A 24,455-nucleotide genomic window follows, 5' to 3' on the forward strand; every position below is an offset into this window, starting at 1 on the left:
GTGACTCAAAGGTGAGCCTGCTCAGCGGCTGTTTCTTTCCTGAAGAAGAGACTTCTGAGAGGGACTGGAGGCTAGCTGGAGCTCTTGAATTTACCCAGGCCACTGCAACGACTTCCAACATTTATTTGCTGAAATAAAAACATAATTTTGCTGTGTGAGTAATGCAACAGAACTACACGGGAAATATATCACATTAAGCAAAATAATAAGAAAATATTTTCATTCTTCCAACCATATTATTGTCTTACTTAATATCCCAAATTTCTTAGAAGGACGAAATCCTGCTGTGAATTAAGGTTGCCATTTGATCTTTGATTAATTTTGTCACAATGAGGAGAGTAAATCCAGAATCATCAGATAAAAGATGACAAAAACTCAAAAGATTTTCATGTAAATGCTGCACCAGGAACAGAACCCTGTAAGAGAGCTGACTCGTCTCCAGTCTTCTTCATACAACACGTGGCACGGCACAAGGGAAAAAGTGCGAGGGGGAGCAAGGAGTACCCATCTCACCTTGCGGTTCCATCTCGCACCGTGCCGCGCACTGTAGGAAGTTGTTTGAAGACGAATGGGGACGAGTCAGGTAAGAGAGCGCCCAATGAAAGCTGTATTTCTGACTCGATAGCAAAACAAACCAGCACTGGCTGTTGACCTAATAATCTAGTAGAATTTCTTGCCCTGGAATTAAGTTTGTGCATTTCTACATGTGTATCAGAACAAATCAAGATCTTGGTAGCAGAGGGTTGTCAATAGTAACTGTTCCTGAAGCTGTTACTGACCTGACTGAATTGGAGGAAATTGACTTGTCAGATAATTATCTGGAAGAATTACCAACAAGTATTAACAAGCTGAAAAATCTGAAAACGCTGAGATTAGACGAGAACCACTTGAGAGAACTTCCTCAAGCCATTGCTGAGTTGAGTAACCTGACCGTGCTTAGTGTGAGTAACAACCAGTTGTCTGTTCTACCTTCAAGGAACTGAGGGGACTATGCTTGAGTAGTAACCAGCTGACGTCATTGCCTGATGAGATTGGTGAACTGAAGGAGCTGGAATGGCTGGATGTGAGAATGGAGACTGGAGACTAGACTTGAGTAATAACCAGTTGACTTCATTGCCTGATGAGATTGGTGAACTGAAGGAGCTGGTATGGCTGAATGTGAGTAACAATGAGCTGACAGTTTTATCATCACACATAAAACATCTCAATAAACTTCGGGTACTGTTGTGGGGTGATAACCAGTTGACTACATTGCCTGATGAGATTGGTGAACTGAATGGAAGGAGCTGGTACGGCTGAACGTGAGTAACAATGAGCTGACAGTTTTATCATCACACATAAAACATCTCAATAAACTCTGGGTACTGTTGTGGGGTGCTAACCAGTTGACTACATTGCCTGATGAGATTGGTGAACTGAATGGAAGGAGCTGGTATGGCTGAACGTGAGTAACAATGAGCTGACAGTTTTATCATCACACATAAAACATCTCAATAAACTCCGGGTACTGTTTTGGGGTGCTAACCAGTTGACTACATTGCCTGATGAGATTAGTGAACTGAAGTTACAATTGTTATCGGAGACGGCGTTTTAGATCTTAGTAGCCGAGGGTTGTCAAAAGTTCCTGAAGCTGTGTCTGACCTGACTGAATTGGAGGAACTTGACTTGTCAGATAATCATCTGGAAGAATTACCAACAAGTATTAACAAGCTGAAAAATCTGAAAAGGCTGATATCAGAGGTGAACCAGTTGAGAGAACTTCCTCAAGCCATTGCTGAGTTGAGTAACCTGACCGTGCTTAGTGTGAGTAACAACCAGTTGTCTGTTCTACCTTCAAAGAACTGAGGGGACTGTACTTGAGTAGTAACCAGTTGACTATGTTGCCTGATGATGTTGGTGAACTGAAGGAGCTGGTAAGTAGTGTTAGATGATGTGAGTAAAAAGAAGCTGACAGTTTTATCATCACACATAAAACATCTCAGTAAATCTCAAATAGTCCTGAATACCGGACTTGAGTTGTAACCAGTTGACTACACTGCTTGATAAGATTGGTGAACTGAAGGAGCTGGAATGGCTGGATTTGAGAATGGAGACTGGAGACTGGAGACTGGACTTGAGTAATAACCAGTTGACTAAATTGCCTGACGAGATTGGTGAACAGAAGGAGCTGGAAAGGCTGAATGTGAGAATGGATTACTGGAGACTGGACTTAAGTAATAACCAGTGGAGACTGGCAAATTGAATGAGGCCATAGTATTGGATGTGAGTAAAATCATGCTGACAGTTTTATCACCAGACATAAATCATCTCAATAAACTCTGGGTACTGTTGTTGAGTGATAACCAGTTGACTACATTGCCTGACGATATTGGTGAACTGAAGGAGCTGGAAATGCTGCTTGTAACTGGAAATCCTTTAACACTGGAAAAAATGAAAAAGGTTGTGAAAATACAGAAGAAGATTTGAAGCCAGGCCTGGCACAAAACAGTATGTGTGTAGGCCTGCACCTCTTAGGGATTCTTTTCAAAATTTCTGATGAGCATGCCTGCCTTTTTTATATGGGAGTCTCACTCCTCCCCAGGCCTCACACAAGAACAGTGGCACAAGAAAAGAGAATTTACATTTAGATTAACAAAAATAAACGAGTGACTATCCTTTCTTTTTATTGCTGTGTTTTCAACAGGAAAGAGAAAAAATTTATCCATGTTTCTATTGAGCTATAGAAAACTCGTGAAAGATTGAAAGAGCTGAAAAAAGTACTCTCCTAATATTTCACTTGTGTTTCTATTAAATACTTAGATTACGGGCTCAAGATTTGTTGATAACAGTTGACAAAGGCACAGTCCAAGTGAACTATCACGCATTAATCAAGAGCAAACAGTGTAAATGTTTTAGCATAAATCTACTACTTGTCCAAACATTTCTCTAAATCCTTTTCACAAACACCTCGAAAATGCAAAGAAGCAGCCGCCATTTTGTTAACAAGTGCACACTGCTACGCTACTCACTATCTACAACTGAATAGATAGTGAGTAGCATAGCCAATCAGAGAATAGCATTTGTAATAGGATACATGTATATAATTATACTTGATAGAAACCCGGATATTTTTTGTTCAATGTTTGTTAAGGTCTTGCATGTCATAAAATAAAAATAATCATAAAACAACTTACATTTTGTTAGCACCAATGCTTGCAAGTATGAAGTTCTTGTGTTACCTTGTGATGTTGCCACTAAACAGAACACTCATGTTCACCAGCAATTCATTGAACAATCTTTCCTTTGGCTTATTACTATGAAATCTATTTACTACCAATCTTTGTAGTTCTACTGTCTTGCTATTCTTTGATGCCTTCTAAACTGAAGTCACAAGTTGCTTCATTGTCAAAATTTGACTCTAACAAGACTTGCTCTGCAAACCTGCAAAGAGAATAAAAGCAAAACTGAATAACCGGATACTAGTAGCAGCTATTGAATTGTTGTTCAGGTCCACTTGACGGCAGGCATTAAATCATTCTACGATGATGAGAGTGCAGGTAACCTCCCTTGAGCAGTTTGGTGAGAATCATAGAAAATATTACAATACAGATAGCCCCTGTGTGTGCTATGATTGGTCAAAAAACCATGTTTTATCAGAGTATTAAACATAGAAAAAGCGTGTTTTTTTTTTTGTTTTTTTTTTTTGCCACATCACCTCTGTATCATAAAGCAAATGAACTTAGAAGCCTAAGCCGTATATTACACTGTGATAAAACACTCCGGACATTAATTTTGAGAACACTTACGAAACGTAGAAAACACTCACCTGCAGCTCGTATTTTCTACATTTCCCTTGTGTTTGTCATGTTTTATCACAGTGTAATACACGGCTTAGCCTTCTTTTTTTGGTAAAGAAAAGCCCTATGATTCATATTATGGAACACAGTGGAGGATAAAAGGTCTTCCAAACTTATTCCAGTCTACTCACAATTTTGTCATAGTCCCTGTTATAATATAAACAGTATTATATCAATAGTTTCTCTTAATCTTAGTAGCAAGATCTGATCAGCTGAAAAGCCATGTAGAAATCAGAAAACCATGTTTTACATTTTCAAGTGTGTTCAATCAAAATCATAAATTAGTGTTTTACACAACTTTGGCTTTATTTGTTAAATATAACTTAATGATAATTCCCTTGAATAAAACAGGTAATTTACATTCGTAGGAGACATACAAATTATTTTGTTTACAATCACACCAAAATTATAAATCTCTGAAAAAGAGGAACAGTTAACATACCCAGGAGAAATATACAAAATGATACACCTGACAAACAGACTTAATGTACACAGCATGATGTAGTAAGTGTTACCTTGTACGAGTTGAAATGATGTACATTATTAATAAACTGTCTTATAACACAGTGTGTTGCCAAAGTCTCACCTTGTTTGGGTTGCAGGCTGACATAGTGGACTTCATGAACATGGCCCAGCACAAGTGGGTTGGTGCTGATCACGTGACCATGAGGCCTGATAGTAAGGTCACGGTGATTTGACTGACTGCTAATCACATCAATGTAGGTTTTATAGCAGTTTGCAGTCGCGTACAAAATCACGTGATCGCCCCATGTGCCATCTTGCTCCATGTTTGTAAGATAATCAGCCCATGACTGATATCCATTGATGAAGTTAAACAGATCTGTTCCATCAGGCTGTAAGAAGGGAGAATAAAAAGGCTAACTTTAAACTAGGTCAGTACACACATACGGGGGTATACGTGTGATGGCAGAAATGTCCCTCCCTAAAGTGACATGTATAATGGAGAACCAAATTTTGAGATCTTTCCTCAAAACAAATTATTTTAAGACAACTAATCCCTGTACATGGCGATGCCCAGTTTTCTGCCATCTTATCGGACTGCAAGTCCAATTGAAATGCTGACACAAATGCTGGAGTCTGATTACTTGGAACATATTTTCCCAAGCCACAAATCATTGTTGAGACATTTTAACCGAAAAAACAGAATAAAATACTAAACTTACCAGTTTTGGGTTCTTTCTGAGGTACTGCACTATGAATTGTCTTAATTCTCCATGCGAGATCTCGATTCTTTTCACAAGGTTCAGTTGTTCAGACAGCGCATGAAACATGCAGTTCCCCGACCCTTCATTGTCAGAAATCACAAAGCCTTTGTCTGATGCAATTTTCTTCAACTCTGCTAATGGGTCAGTATTACTGTTGAAGTTGCTTACACTGCATTGAGTTTGCTGAAGATTCATGAACATTTGCCCAGGCAGATCTAAAAAGAAAAAACGTGGAAACTCAGGTCACTGCACAGGGGTTACTCACTGGAATCTTTTGGTGGAAAGGGAAAGTGATATCTGTTTCTTCAAATCCTATTTGAGACAAAAATACCTCATTTTTAAAACTCTTAGTTTCTATTAACTGAGTTGGAAAATGGCAGTGTGTAAACTCGCATACACAGTCCCATGGAAAGAGATTTATAATACAGTCACTGAACTATGCTTTTAGTATTTCTATATGAAAAAACTACAGTCAAACCTGTATATAATGGCCCTGTATTAAGTGGCTAGTTTTCGAAGTCCCGATTTTTCACTCAAACAAATGCTGTATTTGTTACCTGAATTAGGCGGCCACCTCTATTAAAGTGCCACTGAAACGAAATTTTCATACTCTCTTTTATTATCCCAATCTGTAGTTTCAAACGTGCTTAAAGTAATGGTGAACTTTATTTCTGTCAAATCCTAACGGAAAGTGCTTTTTTTAGCTGTTGAAATCGACTTTTTGGAGCAAAACTGTGTCCGGGCTCTGGTACCGAGTTTAAGGACCTTGTGACGTCACTGGTTGTATTCACGCAAGTAGCGCTGTAAATTCTCTCTTGTTTTTACTTGATTTATTCAAGTTTATTCTTCATATTGTCGATACCTACTAGTTTTCTACCTTGTAATTTCTGTCCAGTCTTGACAGGAAATACACATCATAAACGTTGGAGGGCGCCAGAGAGTGTAGATTCACCAAAATAAATGCTACAGATTAGAACAGGTCAGTATACTTTCCGAACATCTTGAGTACTCGATTGGAGATTTCGAAGACGAGTATTTCGTCGTCTGTTTTCAGCCTGGTTCTGAAATTTGGATTCTCACGTTTATCTAAGGTCTATTAAGGTTCGAATATATCCTCGGCAACCTTACTGCATTAAAAGCCGTAGGTGCATCAGCCATCCACACAATCACGAAGTTATTAACGGTCCACAAGCTTTGAGTCGAGCACTTCTTTGCACACAGAGGGCATCTTTTTATGATACTAATAAGTGAGAGTTCTTGTGGTAGACAAAATGTATCTTTGAAAATTGTGATCAGCAGCAAGGTTTGCTTTATCGCCGCATACGTATCAGTGTAAACAAAGCGGGAATTTCGCTTCTCTTTTACGCGTATCTCCCAATTGCAATATTTCACGGCCGATGGATTACTTTGAGTTCTTTAGCACATACTTATGTCTATGATCTTCATTTAATAGTATCCAAGTTCAAAACAATTCGCTAAAACGTCACTAGTTTACACTCCTTTCGAAGGTTCGTTAAACAGAATTTTAACTAATTTGCATATATGACCTTTCGCCGCCGACATTGTCACGCTTTCTCTCGTTTCCTGAAAACATACCTGTGGGGTCATGACAGCTTAGTTTACCTTTATAGTTTAAATTCGTTCCCTGATATAAAAGAAGAGGGTTTCTTAAATTGTTGCTGTTGTGATAACTTGTAGGATGTAGCAGATACAACTGGACTAAAGGTCACTGTGGCACAATCTCGTCTGCTGTGAAACTCACAATGTGTCCGGTTTCCTCGAAGTGAAGCGACTCGAAAACTCGAAGCGTTGTTGCTGCGATTCGTGCAGCAGCAGTCCGGATAATATTTTCAAGAGCCGCTTTCTCTTGTTTTCATGTCTTTTTTACTTTATGAGTGTAGATATTGTTTAATTGAGTGCTGGCCATTTCACCAAGAGTCCCGATCATTTTGCGATCTAAGACTCTCCCACTCGTTTGCTTGCTTACATAAAATATCCTGCAAATATCCAATTAAATAGACTGGAAAGCCCCAGGATCGTCTCTCGACCTCTTTATGTCTAAGGCTACTATTATTATCTGCTTTACAGCTCTGAGATGTCCTTAAGATGTTTTTTGGGGGGCTTCGAACAGTAATCTCTTCTCCCATCGTCACTCTAAATTTTCAGCGTAGCATGAGAGTAATACAACCAGTGACGTCACTAGGCCGTTTTGGCCGCGCCAAAATGGCTGCCAATTTTGAGCCTAACCAGCCATCTTCGAACGGCTGAAAAAGCAGTTTTCGCTTACCGTATGCGAAAAAAAAGTTTGCAGTGTTTCCAAGTAAGGTTGAAACTTTATTACTAAGCAAAAATCTCACATACAAAAATTTCGTTTCAGTGGCACTTTAAGCAGCTGTGGCCACCCTGTGACAGTCCTATGTTTGCCTTTCTTATTTATTTTTACCTGTATTAAGCGACCACCCTTGAATGGAAACTAAACCAAATGTCATTTTATGTGGTATTTTATTGTGTTTAAAATGCAATCCATCATCACTAATAAGAAAAAACATGTACAAAGCTACTGTAAGCTGGTAATAGGCCGTTTAGTATCGTTAACATTTTCCAGATGTCTGCAATGTGCTGAAATACAGTACCATTTCATTAGACCATGCTCAGTGAGTATTTTTAATGATCCTGTTTTAAGTGGCCAGTTCCTCAAGTCCTCAGGGTGGCCTTTATATACAGGTTCGACTGTATACCTAATTCCAACCTTAGGTCAATTACCAATAAAACATTTACTGTAGAGCAATACAGAAAAATCTGACTAACTTTCAAACCAAAACAGCCCAAAAATCCATGTCTTTCAGGCTCCCACACATCCATATAGCTCATTTCTGGAAGTAATACCTCCCCCTGTTCCCTTCAATGTTGACAATGTTACTGCAGAAAATATTGCTACATCCTAGTATTGTTGCTACATGCTTACCTGGGGGTAGTGGAGATTCACTTGTCATCTGTCCAACTACCGACTCTGCTGAATCACTACACTGACTTGTGGAATATGCTTCATGACTTACAGGTTCTTCTGAAGCTATGAAAAAGAAATAATTAAATTCATCAGCCTGTCTCCACACCCACTAGCATCTCTGCATGCTCCCCTTTTATAGCAAGACAAGGCAACTTCACTTCACCCCCCACAGCCCCACCCCAACTTTTGAGAAGTACAATTTCTTTCATCAAAACACTTGATAAAGAGCTAAGAAACTTATTAAGGGAAAGTAAAAAAGAACACACTTAGAATCACTCCTCCAGCTTTTCAGAAGGACCCCCTTATGTAGTGAGAAAAGACATCATATCTTTGCTAAAATCCCCTCCACCCTCACCCCTAACCTTTGGAACATATCTGGATTCGCTTAGAGTAAAATTTGTTCAATAGTAAAAGGACTAGAGATGGTTTACTGCATGATTTTCTGGATGTGCTGTGAAACAGATGAACAAACAGGAGAAAATAACACCAGAAAACAAATCAGGTGAGTTTCACTTGGGTAACATAATTATTGATCATGACAATGTAAAAAATAGTAAGTCAAAGCCTTACCATGAACCAAACTCCACATCTTCTCAACAAGGGCTTCACACTGTTTCTTCCAAATGAACTTCTCTTCATAGGATGCCCGTAGTCTTTGAATCTCTTGCAGTCGCTCTGCTCTGTCTTTCAGACGTACAGCTCTAATTGCCTTGGCCCAGTCTTTAGGGTCAGCAGAATCCACCACAAATGGCTTGCCTAGTGGTAGAGTGCACAGTGTATCTCCAAATCCCGAGTTTCCACTCACAAGAATGGAAAGACCAGCAGACAAGGCTTCCAGTGCAGTTAATCCGAATCCCTCTGTCCTAGACGGCATGATGACAAGGTCAACTTCACAAAACAACTTTTTCAATCTTTCCTTACTTTGTATAAATCTTCGGACAAACAACTGATTTCTAGAGATTCCACTTTGCAGCAAGTTTTCAGCAACTTCCTCCTGTTTCCCATCTGGTGCACCGACAAACACCAGATGATATGAGCTGTCTTCCAGTTCAGCTATTGCTTTAGCCGCAATGTCATATCCTTTAAGACTAAAGTCTTCAGGATCACCACGGCCAAAGGTCAACACCTTAAACTTATTACGCTCACTTGCTGCTTGTGTGATGTCTGAAAACTCACTGAATGTGCCAGGTGTCAGCTGAATGATGTCTTGGTGTTTCTCACAAAAGCGCAGATAAGAGGAGTATGCCTCCGTCAACTTGGGTCCAACTGCTGCCACAACATCTGCCAATTCACACAATTCTATTTCAATTCTGCTCTTCTCTTCACCTTTGGAAATGGCATTTGGATAGTCTTTATGCATTCCAAGTTCTTCAGGAGCAGTATGCAGTACTTGGACCCACTTACATTTGTGTGATTTTCTGATGAATTGGGCTTGTTTACCAAGCTTCCCTCCATGGCCCACTATAATGTCAATGGTAAGGTCTTCTGGTGGGGCACTCAGCCAGTCAAGAGGGTCATCGTAGCCTGCACATCTCTCTGCTTCTCTAATGGACACTTTGTGGCTTTCAGCAGTCCTCTTCCCTTCTTCAGAACAGGAAAATTGTGGGACTAAGAGGGTGACTTTTACTTGCTCATGCTGAGCCAATTCTGTGGCAAGCTCTCTGTTTATGGTTGACAAGCCTCCTTTAGATGAATCCCACTCACTGGCCAACAGAGTGACACTCAATGCTGTAACAGATTTCCCTTGATTCTCTTTTGCTGGTGCATCTTGTGAAGTGGCAACTTTGGTAGAAGGACTCAAATCCTACAAGAGAACCACACCTACAATTAAAGCTGGCCTCCAGATCAAGCAGTCCAGGTTTGAGATTTGGCAGGGTCACTGTGTTGTGTTCATGGGAGACACACTTTGCTCTCACAGTGTCTCTCTCCACCCCAGTGTATGAATGTGTACTATACTGAGTATAGCAAATTTTAGGCTGTGGGTAACCCTGCACTGGACTAGCATCCTCCAAGGGGAGGTAAAAATACACCTACTGCTTAATGCTACAGGAAATTAGATGAACTCTACCAGTATGGGACTTTTAGCCTGATGAGGACTTTTTACAATAAAAGACACAAAAGGTTTACAACCAATTAGCAAATAACTTTCTGTAGCGTCTTAATGATTATCTTCAACATGAAACAGTCAATTTTAATCTTTTGCGATTTCTATAAGTAACTGACCTTAATCAAATCATTTCTCCAGAGGTATAATTTAACCTCTGCAATGAAATGTGAAAAGTGAACTAATCAACATGACACCAGTGTGAAAGAAAGAAAAAAGAAAAAAATCTGACTCAGATTTTTACTTTGTCCTGTGCTCGTGTCCTGTTGATTAGTTCACTTTTCACATATAGGTAAGGTAGGTGATTAAGTCTGTATATGAGCCAAGTGACCCATCAGGCTGGAGCTTATCCCGGTTTCTGTAGCATGAAGCGACTAGGAGTATTTCTACTCCCCCCTGGATGGGATGCTAGTCCATCGCAGGGTTACCCCCAGCATTAAGTTCACTGATACCCATTTATACACCTGGGTAGAGAGAGGCACTGTGAGAGTAAAGTCTTACCCAAGTACACAACACAATGTCCCTGGCCAGGGTTTGAACCCGGACTGCTCAATCCAGAGACAAGCACATTAACCATGAGGCCACTGCACCTCCCTTTCACATCTATAGCATTGCAGTAAAGACCTGCAGGCAAAATAAATCCTAGGGGGGGAGGATGGAGTAGAAAGAATTACTTGACAAAGGAGCAGAACTCAAGGAGGTCCAATCCCTCAGCCACTAAACATTTTTCTCAGAAAAGCTGACACTTTCGGATTCCCTCCATACAACATGGTACCTAAGGAGTTGCTGGTGTCCTTTTGACATACTACAGTAGACAAAGGAAAGGTTACCCAAACCCTTTGGACTACACTGGTAGAATTTCTACAGTATCTTGTGTAGGATCCTAAATGAGTTTTCACAGGATCTCTTTTCATTCTCCAGCATCTTAACTAAAACACCAATCCTAGTTATCATCCTAACAAATCCCTCAAGATCTCACAGGATCCTGTGATGATTTAAGCCATTTTATTCTTCAACTTCTGAAATCACTACCTCCTTTCAGATACAGCTCGCCTGTATGGTGCTTTAAAGGAAGTCCAACACCAACAGCCCCCCACCCCCACCCCCACCCCCCAAAACGTAGGTGAAACACAGATCTTTCCTTATTAAGTAGATTTTCATTAAATATATAGATTACATAAATCACATACCTGGCTAGTTTTCTTCAACAACCATTTCTCCAGGCCACGGACAGGGTGTTCTTCACCCCAGGGCTTCCTAGTACAGATCAGTGGTTGATCCTCTTTCATTTTAAGCAGGTGGAAGCACTCCTCATCGACACATGACACTCTTCCATGGTTTGAACACTCTTGACCAGCCCCATCTCTCCCTTGATGACAGTATGGGCAGGCTACACACAACTCATACTGCAGTCCACTCAGGTATGGCAGCTCCTGTGACAAGGTTTGCAAAGTTCTCTCCACAAACTCCCGAACTAGTGTAGGTAGTTCTTCCGACTTGTCTGCTGACACCTGATGACTTTGTGTTCTTTGCCTTAAGATGATCTTAATGAAACTCTTCTTGCAAATGAGAATGAAATTATGGACTTGCTTCCCAATAAAGAAACAAGCTCCATTTTGGTACAGCATGGGGTGCTCCATGGGCCAAGTCTTCTTACAACACCAACGAAGGGTTTGCGACACCAGCTGTGAGAACAGACCATGAGGGACAAAGCCATGCACAAAGTGGAGATACAAAGGACAAGGATCAGTGTGGGATGGCTCTATTTGACAAAAGTCATCAGGTGATGGTTCAAGTTGAGCTGGTACAAAGTATTTTACATCACTTGGGGAGGGTGAGAACTTGGCAATCAAACCAAACTGCTCCATCATGTTCAAGATGTCATCTTTGATAACACCTTGTTGAATAAACTTGGAAAAGACACGATCGACGTGTTCCATGCAGAGGATGCCGTTTTTCTTCAGTTCATCCCAGTACTTGGCATGTACAGGATCCTAAGAAAAATCATCATAATGACAATTATAAGTACATGCATAATGCTACCTGGCTACTTTAGCCACACACGAGGCTAAAGACTTTAGTGACAATGGCAAAAACTGTAAGTACACTTAGCAGTCTCTCAAATAGGGAATGCTTTTATGTCAAAACTACATGTAACAGTTACTTACTAAAACCGAGATTCTGGAACATACGTTCATTTTAAACATATACTGAGAGATGTTTCTTCATGTAGTACTAACATTCCTAGCATAATTATGATAAGTTTACTGAGTGGTCCCAACGTAGCTATAACAATACAAAGTAATGTGACAAAATATTTAAATCACCTCCACTCAAACATGTTGCATTTAAGCCAACATGGCATATGCATTCTTAACGCACCCCCTAACATGTTAAAACGAGTTTTTGCAAAAGCATTAGCCTTTGTTATTCATAACCAATATTCCTTTTGTAATGCATTGTTATGGCCAACAAAGCAGGACTCCAGCTCAAAAAAATCCGTAATTTAAGCTCAAACAAGCTCAAACAAGCTCAAACAAGCTCAAACAAATGCGCGATTCCACGCTAAGCAAAATTCAAATCAAGACACAGAAAATTAACAAGCACAGTTGGGAAATACAGCTTTGTATCTCTTCCTCTGAAATAAGGTGTCCTGGTGTTGACAAGATGACAAAAAAATTTGAACACTTTTGCATCAAACCATCACTAGGTAGCCCAAAAATTTGAACCTGTTCACCCCTATACAATTTGAAAATATTTATATTTGATATTTGGTTTTCCTAACTTGGTGGTTAGTCAATTAATTTACAAGTATCTAATAGGCACTGCATCATGTAGAATGATATCATTTTCTAAAGGGGCCAAATTAATAGAAAGATGAACAAATACATGTTTGTGTATATACCGCAGTGTACATACTGTAACTTAATGTTTTCCAGCTATACAAATATTAAAAAAGTGACAACAACTAATTGAGGAAAAGATCAGGCAAATGTTACACACTGAAATTTCTAATATTGAAAGTTTTTTTCGTACCATTTTATCAAAGTGTGGAATAGTTATCAGCTGCTTCAATAGCTCAATCAGCCACTGAGCCTTCAGAACAACTGTACCACGATGCTTGATAATCATACCAAGGCCATGGTAAAAACTGATCATGTCAGCAAAGTCATCTTCATCTTCTATAAAGCAGTGCTTTTTGGCGCAGCTTTGGAGTTGCACCAGATTTATGTGAAAAATCTCTTTGGCAATCAAGGCTTCAATCACCTTTTCAAACAGAAACCATCTAAAAGAAATCAGAGAAAATTAATCACATTACATGACAAACCATTATTTCTACTATTTACCTTGAAGATTGTCATAGTATCCACAAATGAACAAGTTTTGATTAACCTTTGATAACTACTTCAAATCCTTGCCATATAATATTAATGTTCTCATGGCTTTCATTTCAAATTGCCAACAATGAGAGTGCAAGAACTATAAAAGCAGATTTGTCAAGATCATGCATACATTTGTATTCAAACAACACACATGTGCATCCCTACCTGTGCACAAAACAGTTCTTAAAATTCAATTTGCTAGTTTACGAAAGCCATCAAAATGTTGTCACAAACAGAGGTTTCATTACGGCTGGGCATCCAGCAAATTTAAAGTCAGCTGTGACAATTATTTTTGTCCACCTAATAGAAATTGCATCGCTGATAAGGGATGAATTAATTTTCTTTTGCTTTATTCCCCAAAGCCTCAGAGCTAAGTTAAAATTTTAATTATAGATTGAAATTGGCCTATTTCTTCTCCTCCAATGTCAGTGCAACAATACCTTGCTGATTTAAAAATACTCAAAAACAAGACTATATGTATTTATTATTTACCTGACTGGTATCTCCTTCCCCATATATGGCCCCTGTCTCAACACCTCCATGATTTTGTTCCGCAGTTCTTGAATGTCATCTATCTTCCCCTCTTGCTCTGAAAATAAATAACATACATTTTGACACTGATCCTGTGGTTACACATAACTGAGATATCCTTACAGCGTGGATGTAGGTATCTTGTAAATAGGTTCAAATCTGGTGTCATGAGAGCATGCCTCATAAATACTGTTGCTTGCTCTGAGAGCAAGCAACAGTAGAGAGCCAGAAAGACAGTCTGCTCTGATCTCTGTGGAAATGTATTTCCACCCTTAGCAGAGCTCTGGTGACCCAAAGCAGAGCACCATACTGATAAGAACCCATGAATTGCTTTTCTCAAGGTCATGACAGCCATCACGGGCGCGTACGCACAACAACAACGTCGTGTAACATAACGGTCATACTCCAGCTATTAGGTCAACCGAGGCATATGCATGCAGCCTTACATATTTGAGATCCATGTTATGGTCAATTGATACCTGTCAAAGCAAGGTATCCACTGACCAGTATCACATGACCATATCATGAACTCAGATTTAGAGCTCATTGAGGTCAAGCAGGTCTTTTTTTGCAGGGTGCAGGGTGCAGAATGCAGGTTGAAATTTAATTATAACTGGAAAACCGCTAGCGCTAAAAATAATGAATAACCTGTACACTCGTCAGGGGTTCTTACATAAAGTAGCTCGCCTCTTTCACATAGTGAGAACACGATCAATCCGCTATAAGTACTTATCGATCGACACGCTGAGACCAGTGAAATCTCTTCGAAGCCATCTGAATGGCCACTCCACAGACGTTTCTATCGATTCCAGAATTGGCTCGGGTCTTCCTATAGGACTCCACATGCGAATTTTTATTTTGCCTTGCCATTTATGTATGCAAATTAGGACTATTTAAATGCTACGGTTTCCTAGCGCACCAATCTTTTCAACGTTTTCTATAGCTTCAAGTTATTATTGTTGCGGAATCTATACTCTACCTAGCTTCACCGTCATCGCTACAGTCAAGAAACATTTGTAAGTCTCTATATTCTGTCCTGTATTTTTCTTATCGCTCGGCTCTTCTTCACATGTATTTTTATTTATTTTTCTAGTCGAACATCGCTCGATCCTTCAATACTCAACGGACTTCTCAAGTCTCTTTAACAGAGCGCGAGTTCGAAATCTCTAGGCATAGCGTCAACAAGAACTGTAAGCTACACTTCCCTTAACTACAGAAGATTGCCATCACAAATGAAGCAAATAAATAAAGAAATGAAATAATATAAGATTTTAACCATCAGAATATACTAGCACAAGCTCAGTGTGCTTTCATTTTGGTACTCACAGGGAAGAAACCAAATTCAGCAGATATTTCAGGTGATATTTCCGGTGATAATTCATTGCAGGCTTAAAATCATAGGAATATACTCTCCTCCCATCGCTTCGGCGGGTTTGGCACTTAGGTAGAAGCCACCTTTCTGAGCAATTGTAAACAGCGTCATGTAACTGTCACGGTAAGTCTACCACCTGTACGTTTCTTTTAAGTGCCAGCGGTTTCCCAGTTATAATTACATTTCAACCTGCAACCTGCACCCTGCAAAAATGACCTGTCATCGAGGTCTCATTTTTTTTAAGTTGACCGCTGCCCAGGTACTGGTCTTCAGGTTTACTTACTGTAATCAGGAGTTCTGCTCTTAGGCTTGGCTATATCTATATATTAAATAATTAAGCAGTTTTACACAGCAAGACATTACTACTTTAATACCTGTTTGATGTTCTTGTTTCTTTCGACCCTGCCTGAAAACTCTCTTTATCCTATTCCAGATCAGTGAGCTTGTGTTATCAACGCTGAACAACGGTGGGACCACATGTTTCCCATATTCCTTACCAGAAATCCTCTTCTGTATTTCATATTTCATCTCTGCAATGTCTTCAGAAGATTGTTTGTCAGCATGTGTGCCTACAATGAGTACCGGAGGTCGCAGATAGGGCAGCCTACTTTCAGCATCAGTATCTGGTTCTCCTTTCACTTGTGTAATACTGTGAATTGTAGCAAGCCAGGATAGCAAATTCTCCAGATTTGTTTCACTGTTTGGGTTTTTCAGAGGAATGTCACGAGTACCTTGTCTAACACACGGCTGAGCTTGCGCATGTAATGGCTTGTTGAGATTGTGCACTAAAATATACAGTGCACGTGATGACAAGAAAAGTGGATGAGAGGCATAGTACAGCTGCTGTCCAGCAAAATCCCACACATCCAAACTGGTAACAGCTTCTTCTTTAGTGATATCACTTTCAACATGTTCACCTCTAGCATACTCCAGGAACTGATGAACATACTTTGTGACATCATCCGCAGGTGAAGTGGTGTTGATCATTACCTCAGGTTCATTCAGCTTAATTTCACTTCCAAATTCAGGGACATGTTCACCATTACGGGGCTGCTTTGACGCTGCTTTTACTTTTCTTGATGGTGAGGAAATTTCAGAGTCTACAATCCCCTCAACCTAGAATAGATTATCAAACAAAAATGATTATAATGACATAATAATTGAAAGTAAGTCACAGGTACTCAGAAAAAGACCCTGACTGACAGTTCCACATCTTCCACACACCATGCATTCAGATGGAAATTTCCTCTGATTTACATGCTCCATCATTACAAATATTTATTTATAGTTAACTCACTCTAAGACAGGTAAAGCACTAACTATCTAACTGAGAGATGTGATCTGACATTAGTCCAAAGGAAGTAAAATGGAAGCTAACCAGGACAGCAAATACATCAGCTGAGGTTGTTTGTTGCATGTTGCATGTTGCATGTTGCAAACTAAAACAAAACAGGAAGTGCTTTAATTTGTTGTTAAATTCTCAGGTGATAGTTAACCTGTTTCTGCTACATTTGAGATGTCTGCATTAAATATACATTGTACCTCTAAACATTTAACTTTATTCAAACCTTATGCCTTCTGGGATCATGTCTGTCAGCCCTTAAGTCTTTTCCTTCACACAGTTTCTCAGCCACTATCCTTGATATATCTTTAGAACACTCTATCAATCCTGGTTTCTTCTCATAGGTGGAATGCCAGTTCTTAACTTGTTCAACTTCAATTTCACATGTTGAAGCCTGTACTTCAATTCCCTCAGTACTCTGTTCTTTAGGGTCAAATGGCAGGCCTAAGAGACTCTTCTTTAGACTGGTTTTACCAGCACGATCCTGACCAATTAGTAATATGCGGCCACGATAAACATTCACAAAGCCATCTCTTAGAGCCTTTTCATAAGCCAGTTGTGCTCTTCGTCCTTCTGCTCTTTGTTCTAATACATGATCTAATATAAAATTTCAAGAAAAATATTCTTGTCAATTAATAAGAATTATAATTAAAGTGTAGTTTGTAATTCTTATATAAAGCTTCATACATGTTAGCCTGCGTTGCAGCCGGACGTGTCATAAAATCCCCGATACAGTCCGTCTGCGAAACGCCTCCCAAAAGCTTGTTCTGATATCCTGCATGGATACACAGATCTGTGTATCTATTTCTGATTGGCTAGTTTCTTACGCGCCTTGTAATTAGTCATATTCTTGCAAAATGTATCACGCAATGCTAACAATAGAGTGACAGGCCTACACAACTTCTATCCACGTGTATTAATACATAGCCGCTTTGAAAGTTTTGCCCCTTTCGTATGATATGATAGGGGATCTTTGAATATTTCACTAAGCAATAATCCTGTGTTTTCAGGAGGACATTTCCAGAGTAGAGCTGTTAGAGGTCGTAGGTCTGTGTGGTTTCGGCTGTTATCCGCGTGTAATTTGTAAGAGTTTGACACCTCTGTTTTTTGCCACGTGCTAGTTTTTTTTTTGGCTCCGTTGTACTGCAGGATATGTTTCAGGCTCTCTAAATGTTAGCTCAGGAGGGACAAAGTTTGAAATATTCCATGAACATGTTGGTTACCTGCATTTTGTATCATTACGCAGGGCCCAGCTGTTTGATTAACTGTTGCACGTTATGCTGCTTCTTATCACGGTTGTAATATTTATCTTTGTCCAGCTTCGCCAGATAATTTGGTCTTCCATGAGTGATCGCAATGGCGATATTACAACGAGAACACTGGAACCACGAGGCTTTTCGAACAGAGCATAGGCAGCGATCGGAAGGCACTGGAAAATCAAAGATTTACCGTAGCCCGTCGGCAAATTTACAAAAATATTTTGACCTCCAAGAAATTTGTGAAGCAAGTTTTCCTGTTCAGGTAGAAGATTATCGATTTCTAAGTGCTCTCTCACAGATTTGAACGCTTTTTGCCAATCTTCTTCCGTTATTGCACACATCTTATTTCCAACTCGAAGTAGATTTATTGTTAATAATGTACAAATGTACAAATGTTCGTGGGAAACCCGCACATAATTATTGTTAGCATTACGTGATAGTTGCGTGATCGCTTTCGCAAGAATTATCCAATCAGAAAGTGCGTAAGAAACTAGCCAATCAAAAATGGATACACAAACTGCAGAAATATCAGACCAAGCTTTTGGGAGCTGTTGCGCAGACGGACCATACCGGCGGTTTAGACTGCCTGCGACCCAGGCCACATACATGTATGATAAATGTAAACTGTATAACATGAATAGATAAAAAATTCATACTTTTGTGTTACTGAAGAGGAAGGGAATTTCGCACCTTGTAAACAAGATATTTGTTAACCATTCTGTACATTCCATATAAACATTAATTGTGTAAAAGTTACACTCATAAATGAGCTGCATTTCCATGTTGAAAGCTCAAAGTTTAAAAACATGGAGAAACTTATTGAATACAGTAAAAGTATTTCCATTCTCTGCCAATTTGATTTTTTGTTTACGTTCTGTACAGTTCATAGTGAAATTATTAATATAAGATGCTCCTTTGGTTAGGGTTGGCCTTCAATTTCACTCAAAACTATTGAATCAAATACTGATAACCAAGCATGAAGAAAGAAGTGTTTGGGAAGTACAATTACCAAATTTAATTTCCACAACATCAAAAAAATTTTATACTCCTTGACAAAATTTTAACAAATGTTTTAAAACTCACGAACAGAAATGAGGATGCCTATATAAATCATGCAGTCAAAATTAAACTTTCAACAATAACAATCTTAAATACATGTAAGCTACATTTATTTAATATAATTCTTCTCAGGCTAAAAGATACACTAAATGGCCAACAGTACATTTGTAATTCGTAAGTTAAACTACATGTTCCAGTATTTATTTCATTCACTACACGGTCGAAATATCTTTGTATAAGTAGCTACAAACGTTCTTTTAACGTTTAAATAGAGTCAGTGTCAAACAAAACTTCGAAATATGTATCCTACTCCTTGACAATTATTTCAAAACTGTCTTACTACTAAGGAAGAGTAATGAGGATGCCTATATCATGCAGTTAAAGTTAAACTTTCCACAATAACAATCTAAATAACCTTCACAGATGTATTAAATATACTTCTTCTAAAAGATCCACTAAAAGGTCAGCAGCACATTTGTAATTTTGTAATTTCTAAGTTAAACTACATGTTCCAATATTCATTTCATTCACAAGACATAAAATAAAATACAAATAATGAGCATTTCACATCTTTACCTGTAACATCTTTGGAAAACATCATCTTATTCTGTAGCTTCACAACCTTTCTCATTTCTTCCAATGTTAGAGGATTACCAGCCACAAACAGCCCTGCCAGCTCCTTCAGTTCACCAATCTCATTAGGCAATTCAGTCAACTGGTTATCACTCAAGTACAGACCCCGGAGTTTACTGAGATGTTTTATGTGTGATGATAAACCTGTAAGCTTGTTGTCACTCACAAACAGCCATAACAGCTCCTTCAGTTCACCAATCTCATCAGGCAATGTAGTCAACTGGTTATCACTCAAGTACAGACCCCGGAGTTTACTGAGATGTTTTATGTGTGCAGATGATAAAACTTTCAGCTCGTTGTTACTCACATACAGCTCTACCAGCTCCTTCAGCTCACCAATCTCATCAGGCAATGTAGTCAACTGGTTATCACTCAAGTCCAGTGTCCGGAGTTTACTGAGATGTTTTATGTGTGCAGATGATAAAACTTTCAGCTCGTTGTTACTCACATACAGCTCTACCAGCTCCTTCAGTTCACCAATCTCATCAGGCAATGTAGTCAACTGGTTATCAATCAAGTTCAGTATCCGGAGATTCTTGAGATGTTTAATGTTGGAAGGTAGAACAGACAACTGGTTGTTCCTCACACTAAGCCAGGTCAGGTTACTCAACTCACAAATACTGTGAGGAAGTTCTCTCAACTGCTTCTCGTCTAATCTCAGCCATTTACGATTTTTCAGCTTGTTAATGTTTGCTGACATCTTCTCCATTTGTATACAGTGATACTTACAATGGTTTGGATGCTTTCTTACTTCTGATACGTATCTGAAAACACATGAAAACAAAAATTACAATCAATTCACGAAGCTTCCAGTAATTTTACATACGGGAGGAATCTGATAGAAATCACATAACAATTAGGCTATAAGCAATTTGAGTTTATTAGCTGTCATATTTTGGCTAAACAATATAAAATTAGCAAGAATGTCGGTAGTAATATTAACACAGCCTGCAAGAAGCTGTTATTGAATAGAATGATTAAATTTTGAGGACATTTTCAATACAAACGCCTTAGCTTGTCCTCAGTTCCATGGCGCGATCGCTCTGCGTTCGTCCAACTCCGTTCAAAATCTTTACGGCTTCAACTTTAACAAGCTACCTTTTAGTTAACTTAACTTCCACTTGTGCTTTATAAGTACCCCTCGCTGTTTCACTGTTTTTATGCCATAACAAAGGTGACAAACTTCACTTCAAAGTTTCTGTTTCAAGGAATTCAAGCCGAACTTGATCTCACTCCAAAAATTCAGCTTAAATTGCTCATTTACACGCACCAGGCGTAAACAAGCTTAAACTAAAAGCTGGCTGAAAACAATTATCGTTAATTGAGCATCTGTACATTAAACTTCTTACCTTGGACTGCAACAACAGAAAAGAACCGAGTCCTTTCGATGTAACTGTGTAGAAGTACTTTCTCTTTCGAGACAGCCCCAAACAACTCCCTAAATACCTCAAGATCCTTGGCTTCTCAAATGAGCCAATCATAACCAGGTGAGAAAGGGTGTGGAGCGGGAAAGGGAGAAGGAAGGGAGAGGATGAGGAGGAAGTGGAGGAAGTGAACGAAGTGGACCAAAGTGGTTCAAATCTAGGCCTTGGCCGATTGTGCTCCTAAAAGTGGCATATTATGCTACTAGCGATGATCGAAAATTTGCCAAATTATGCCAAAATTATGCCAAAATTATGCCAGAATTCCCAAATTATGCTCCTGATTTCCGAAATTATGCTCACAAAAGGACGTAGATTATGCACATAGAGGCACGCAAATGAGCAATAACGACACCAAATTATGATGTTTTGCAAATAAACTGTTGTCGTAAATTTATTTGTGTTTTATGGCAGTTTGTCTCGGCTCGGCCATTAGCTGTCCAAATGCTCGCATCTCTGAACCGTTTTTAAAATGCCTTCAACGACACACATTGCAAGAACATACTACCTAAATTTAATTTATTTCTGTAGAAAATACACCATATTTACTAAATTTTATGAATTTATGCTCCCAAAAGTGCTAAAATTTGCTAATTATGCCGTGGCAGTGCTCGTTTAAAAATGTCTGCTTTTTTGCTCCAATTATGCCAAAAATTACGCTAGCACAATCCGCCAAGGCCTATTCAAATCACGACTCACGGCTGACCACGAGAAAAAAAAATTCACTGAAGGGGAAAAGTAATAGGTTTTTTTGTATGGAATATACCCTTTTACGGACAGACTGTCAGAAAACCTCGCATGATTTTTTTTTTTTTTTTTTTTTTTTTTTGGCCTTTTGACTGTGCAAGATTTTTTTTTTCCAACTGCAACCCTTTGCACGAATTTTTTTTAATCTGCTTTCTACCATATTCGCCTGCGCGTGGCGCATTTGCTCTGGGCCTCTATGCGATGATTTTCGCTTGGTGGGACGGTCCAGAGAAGGCACTCCAAAGCGTTGACGTTGATGCCTGCGCCAAGGCCTTTGAGGGATTCTTTGCAACTGAACGCTAGCTCTGACACAGTTCTCCATACAGCAGCCGTTCGAGCAGCCGGCTGTCTGGCATTCAGACAACATGGCCAGCCCATTTCGCCTGTGCTTTCTGTAAGAGGTTGTGTGCACAGGATGCTGGTCCGTTACGTATACAGGACCTCCGTGTCTAGAATTTTATCTAGCCACCTGATGTGGAGAAGTCTAAGAAGACAGCTCAAGCCGGGAAAGTTGTTAAGCTCTTTGTAGTTTGCCCCCCAAATTTAGTACAAAGGTTTAATGAGAGGGGTGAATAGGTTTTCGGATCGACGGAGTTGGCCTTAAAAGCGCATGGATTGTGGATTTTTGCGGTAACTTGAGCGGATTCGTAGCCTGCGAACGCAGACGTATTTCCGGCTGTCGGACAGCCCCTCGGGTCGGTTGTGCCCTCCGCTCCAAAATGTCAGTCCAAAAAGAAGACTGACTTATTTAAATTTGAGAAATAATCAAAATGTATGAGTTGTGATTAGTTGAGATAGAAGAGTTGACAAAAGTATGAGACTCAAAACAAACACAAAGGCTTTATATAAATGGAATCCAGTGACAGAACACTGGAAAATTTGTTAATATTTTAAACAACTTGGCTGAGTTATAATTAGACTGGTTTGATACCAAAATGCGACCCTTCTTCCGCATGAATTTATTTTCTTTGGGTTTCTCTTTGCAAGAATTTTTTCCTGCCATTTTCCCTTGCTCTAATTTTTTGGGTTTTTTTCCTACTCCCTAACCCCGACACCATCACTTTTCTAATGATCCGTTCTTTATACAAATATTCAACACTGTAATATTATTGTGATTTTAATCCTATTTAATCCCCGCTATAACGAAGTGCCACGGTACCGAAAGAAATGTTCGTTACAGCGAGGTAATTTAAAATTACCAAAAATTCAATACTACACGTAGAAATCATTACTTTTTTTCATTTGATACTGTAAACTGTAAGTGTAACGCGCTGACAATCAGGACATAAATTTCAAGAACACTTTCAATTTAGTAACAGTAACACCTGTGGCAAATCATCAAGATCGGACAAAACATTCGTTATCGCGGGGTAAATTGTGCGTTGGGACTGTCAAAATCTATTTGTTATGGCGGGGATTTCGTTTTAGCGGGGTTCGTTTCCACATATTTTACTGTAATTCTGCCGGGCTTTCAAATGTTGTTCGTTATAACGGGGTCTTCGTTATAGCGGGGTTCGTTATAGCGGGGTGCCACTGTATGCCTCAACTCGATAATGATGACTTTTGTCCAGACCTACCGAAGATCAACAACTTCAGCAGGTTTATTCCAGTATTGACATTTCTATGCACGGTTTTAACCGATTAGTAATAAACAGACTGAAATAACAAGCAACCTAATATTAGCGTTTAGGAAATTTTCCAAATATGATTCAGCTCAAATTCAACTCAAATTCAGTCAGGTCCTCAATAAGAGACTGACAGAAAACTAGACCTGTCTATATTCTCTCTTTCTTGGTCACTCGAAAACAAAGAGTTAAACTTGAAAGATGCGTGACTGAGAGTGTTAATTACCTGTATTAAGTGAATACTTCTTTGCCATTGAGAAACCAGAGAAACTGATAAACCAGCAGTAGTTTCCTGTTCAAATCGCAGATTGTCGCCAAGATTTTGGTTGGTCCCTTCCGCGCTCCAACTCAGCTCCCTCTCCCCCCGCTAACCATTAGGTATCTCCCACTGAGCTTTTTGTTCGTCTCTTACTTCTCTTGTACAACTGTCAAGCCTGCGAACAGTGTCCCAGGCTATTACAACTGCCACGCAACCTAACCAGCATAAACTAAACTACTTTTTTGTTTGTTTTTGCCACAGGAATCTTTTTCCAAGATCCAAGAGAACACGAAAAAAATTCCTCGAGCACCCAGTGTATCACTTAATCGGGCTCCCTGCATATAAAAGTGACCCGGCAAATTTTCCAAAGAACTCATCAGAAGAACCCATCAAAAGGAAGGAAGGAATTCCTTTGTATAATAATACGCTACCCGCCTCTCGTCTATCCCGTTAGAGGTACCAAGATCTTACCTTGTGGGTGTGGCTTGAAATTGTTTTCTCCACTGAGAGGTACAAATTCTAAAACAACACATTATCTCCTATCATGTTATGTTGGTTACACAGCCCGACACCTTCATCGACGCATTGCCGAACACAAGTATTCGGCTATCGGGAAACACCTTTTAGAAGTGCACGGTGACAAAAATCTTC

The 24,455-nt window shown here is 39.3% G+C and overlaps 1 protein-coding gene across 1 annotated transcript; it reads right to left on the bottom strand.

The window, feature by feature from the left end:
* Window positions 1–270: 270 nt before the first annotated feature.
* Window positions 271–21,212, bottom strand: LOC149105781 (uncharacterized). Its single transcript, XM_089271264.1, has 13 exons — window positions 21,102–21,212; window positions 19,696–20,516; window positions 17,028–17,398; window positions 15,834–16,575; window positions 14,049–14,145; window positions 13,210–13,459; window positions 11,364–12,167; window positions 8,640–9,873; window positions 8,028–8,132; window positions 5,021–5,277; window positions 4,423–4,690; window positions 3,174–3,420; window positions 271–2,421 (listed from the first exon to the last, which is right to left on the bottom strand). The coding sequence occupies exons 2-12, from the start codon at window positions 20,459–20,461 to the stop codon at window positions 3,398–3,400; spliced, it is 4,917 nt and encodes a 1,638-aa protein (XP_089127390.1). The 5' UTR covers window positions 20,462–20,516; window positions 21,102–21,212; the 3' UTR covers window positions 271–2,421; window positions 3,174–3,397.
* Window positions 21,213–24,455: the final 3,243 nt, after the last annotated feature.

Source organism: Orbicella faveolata, unplaced genomic scaffold, assembly GCF_042242905.1.
Source record: "Orbicella faveolata isolate gen_17 unplaced genomic scaffold, um_ofav_v1 contig_34, whole genome shotgun sequence".
Classification (NCBI taxonomy): Eukaryota; Metazoa; Cnidaria; class Anthozoa; order Scleractinia; family Merulinidae; genus Orbicella; species Orbicella faveolata.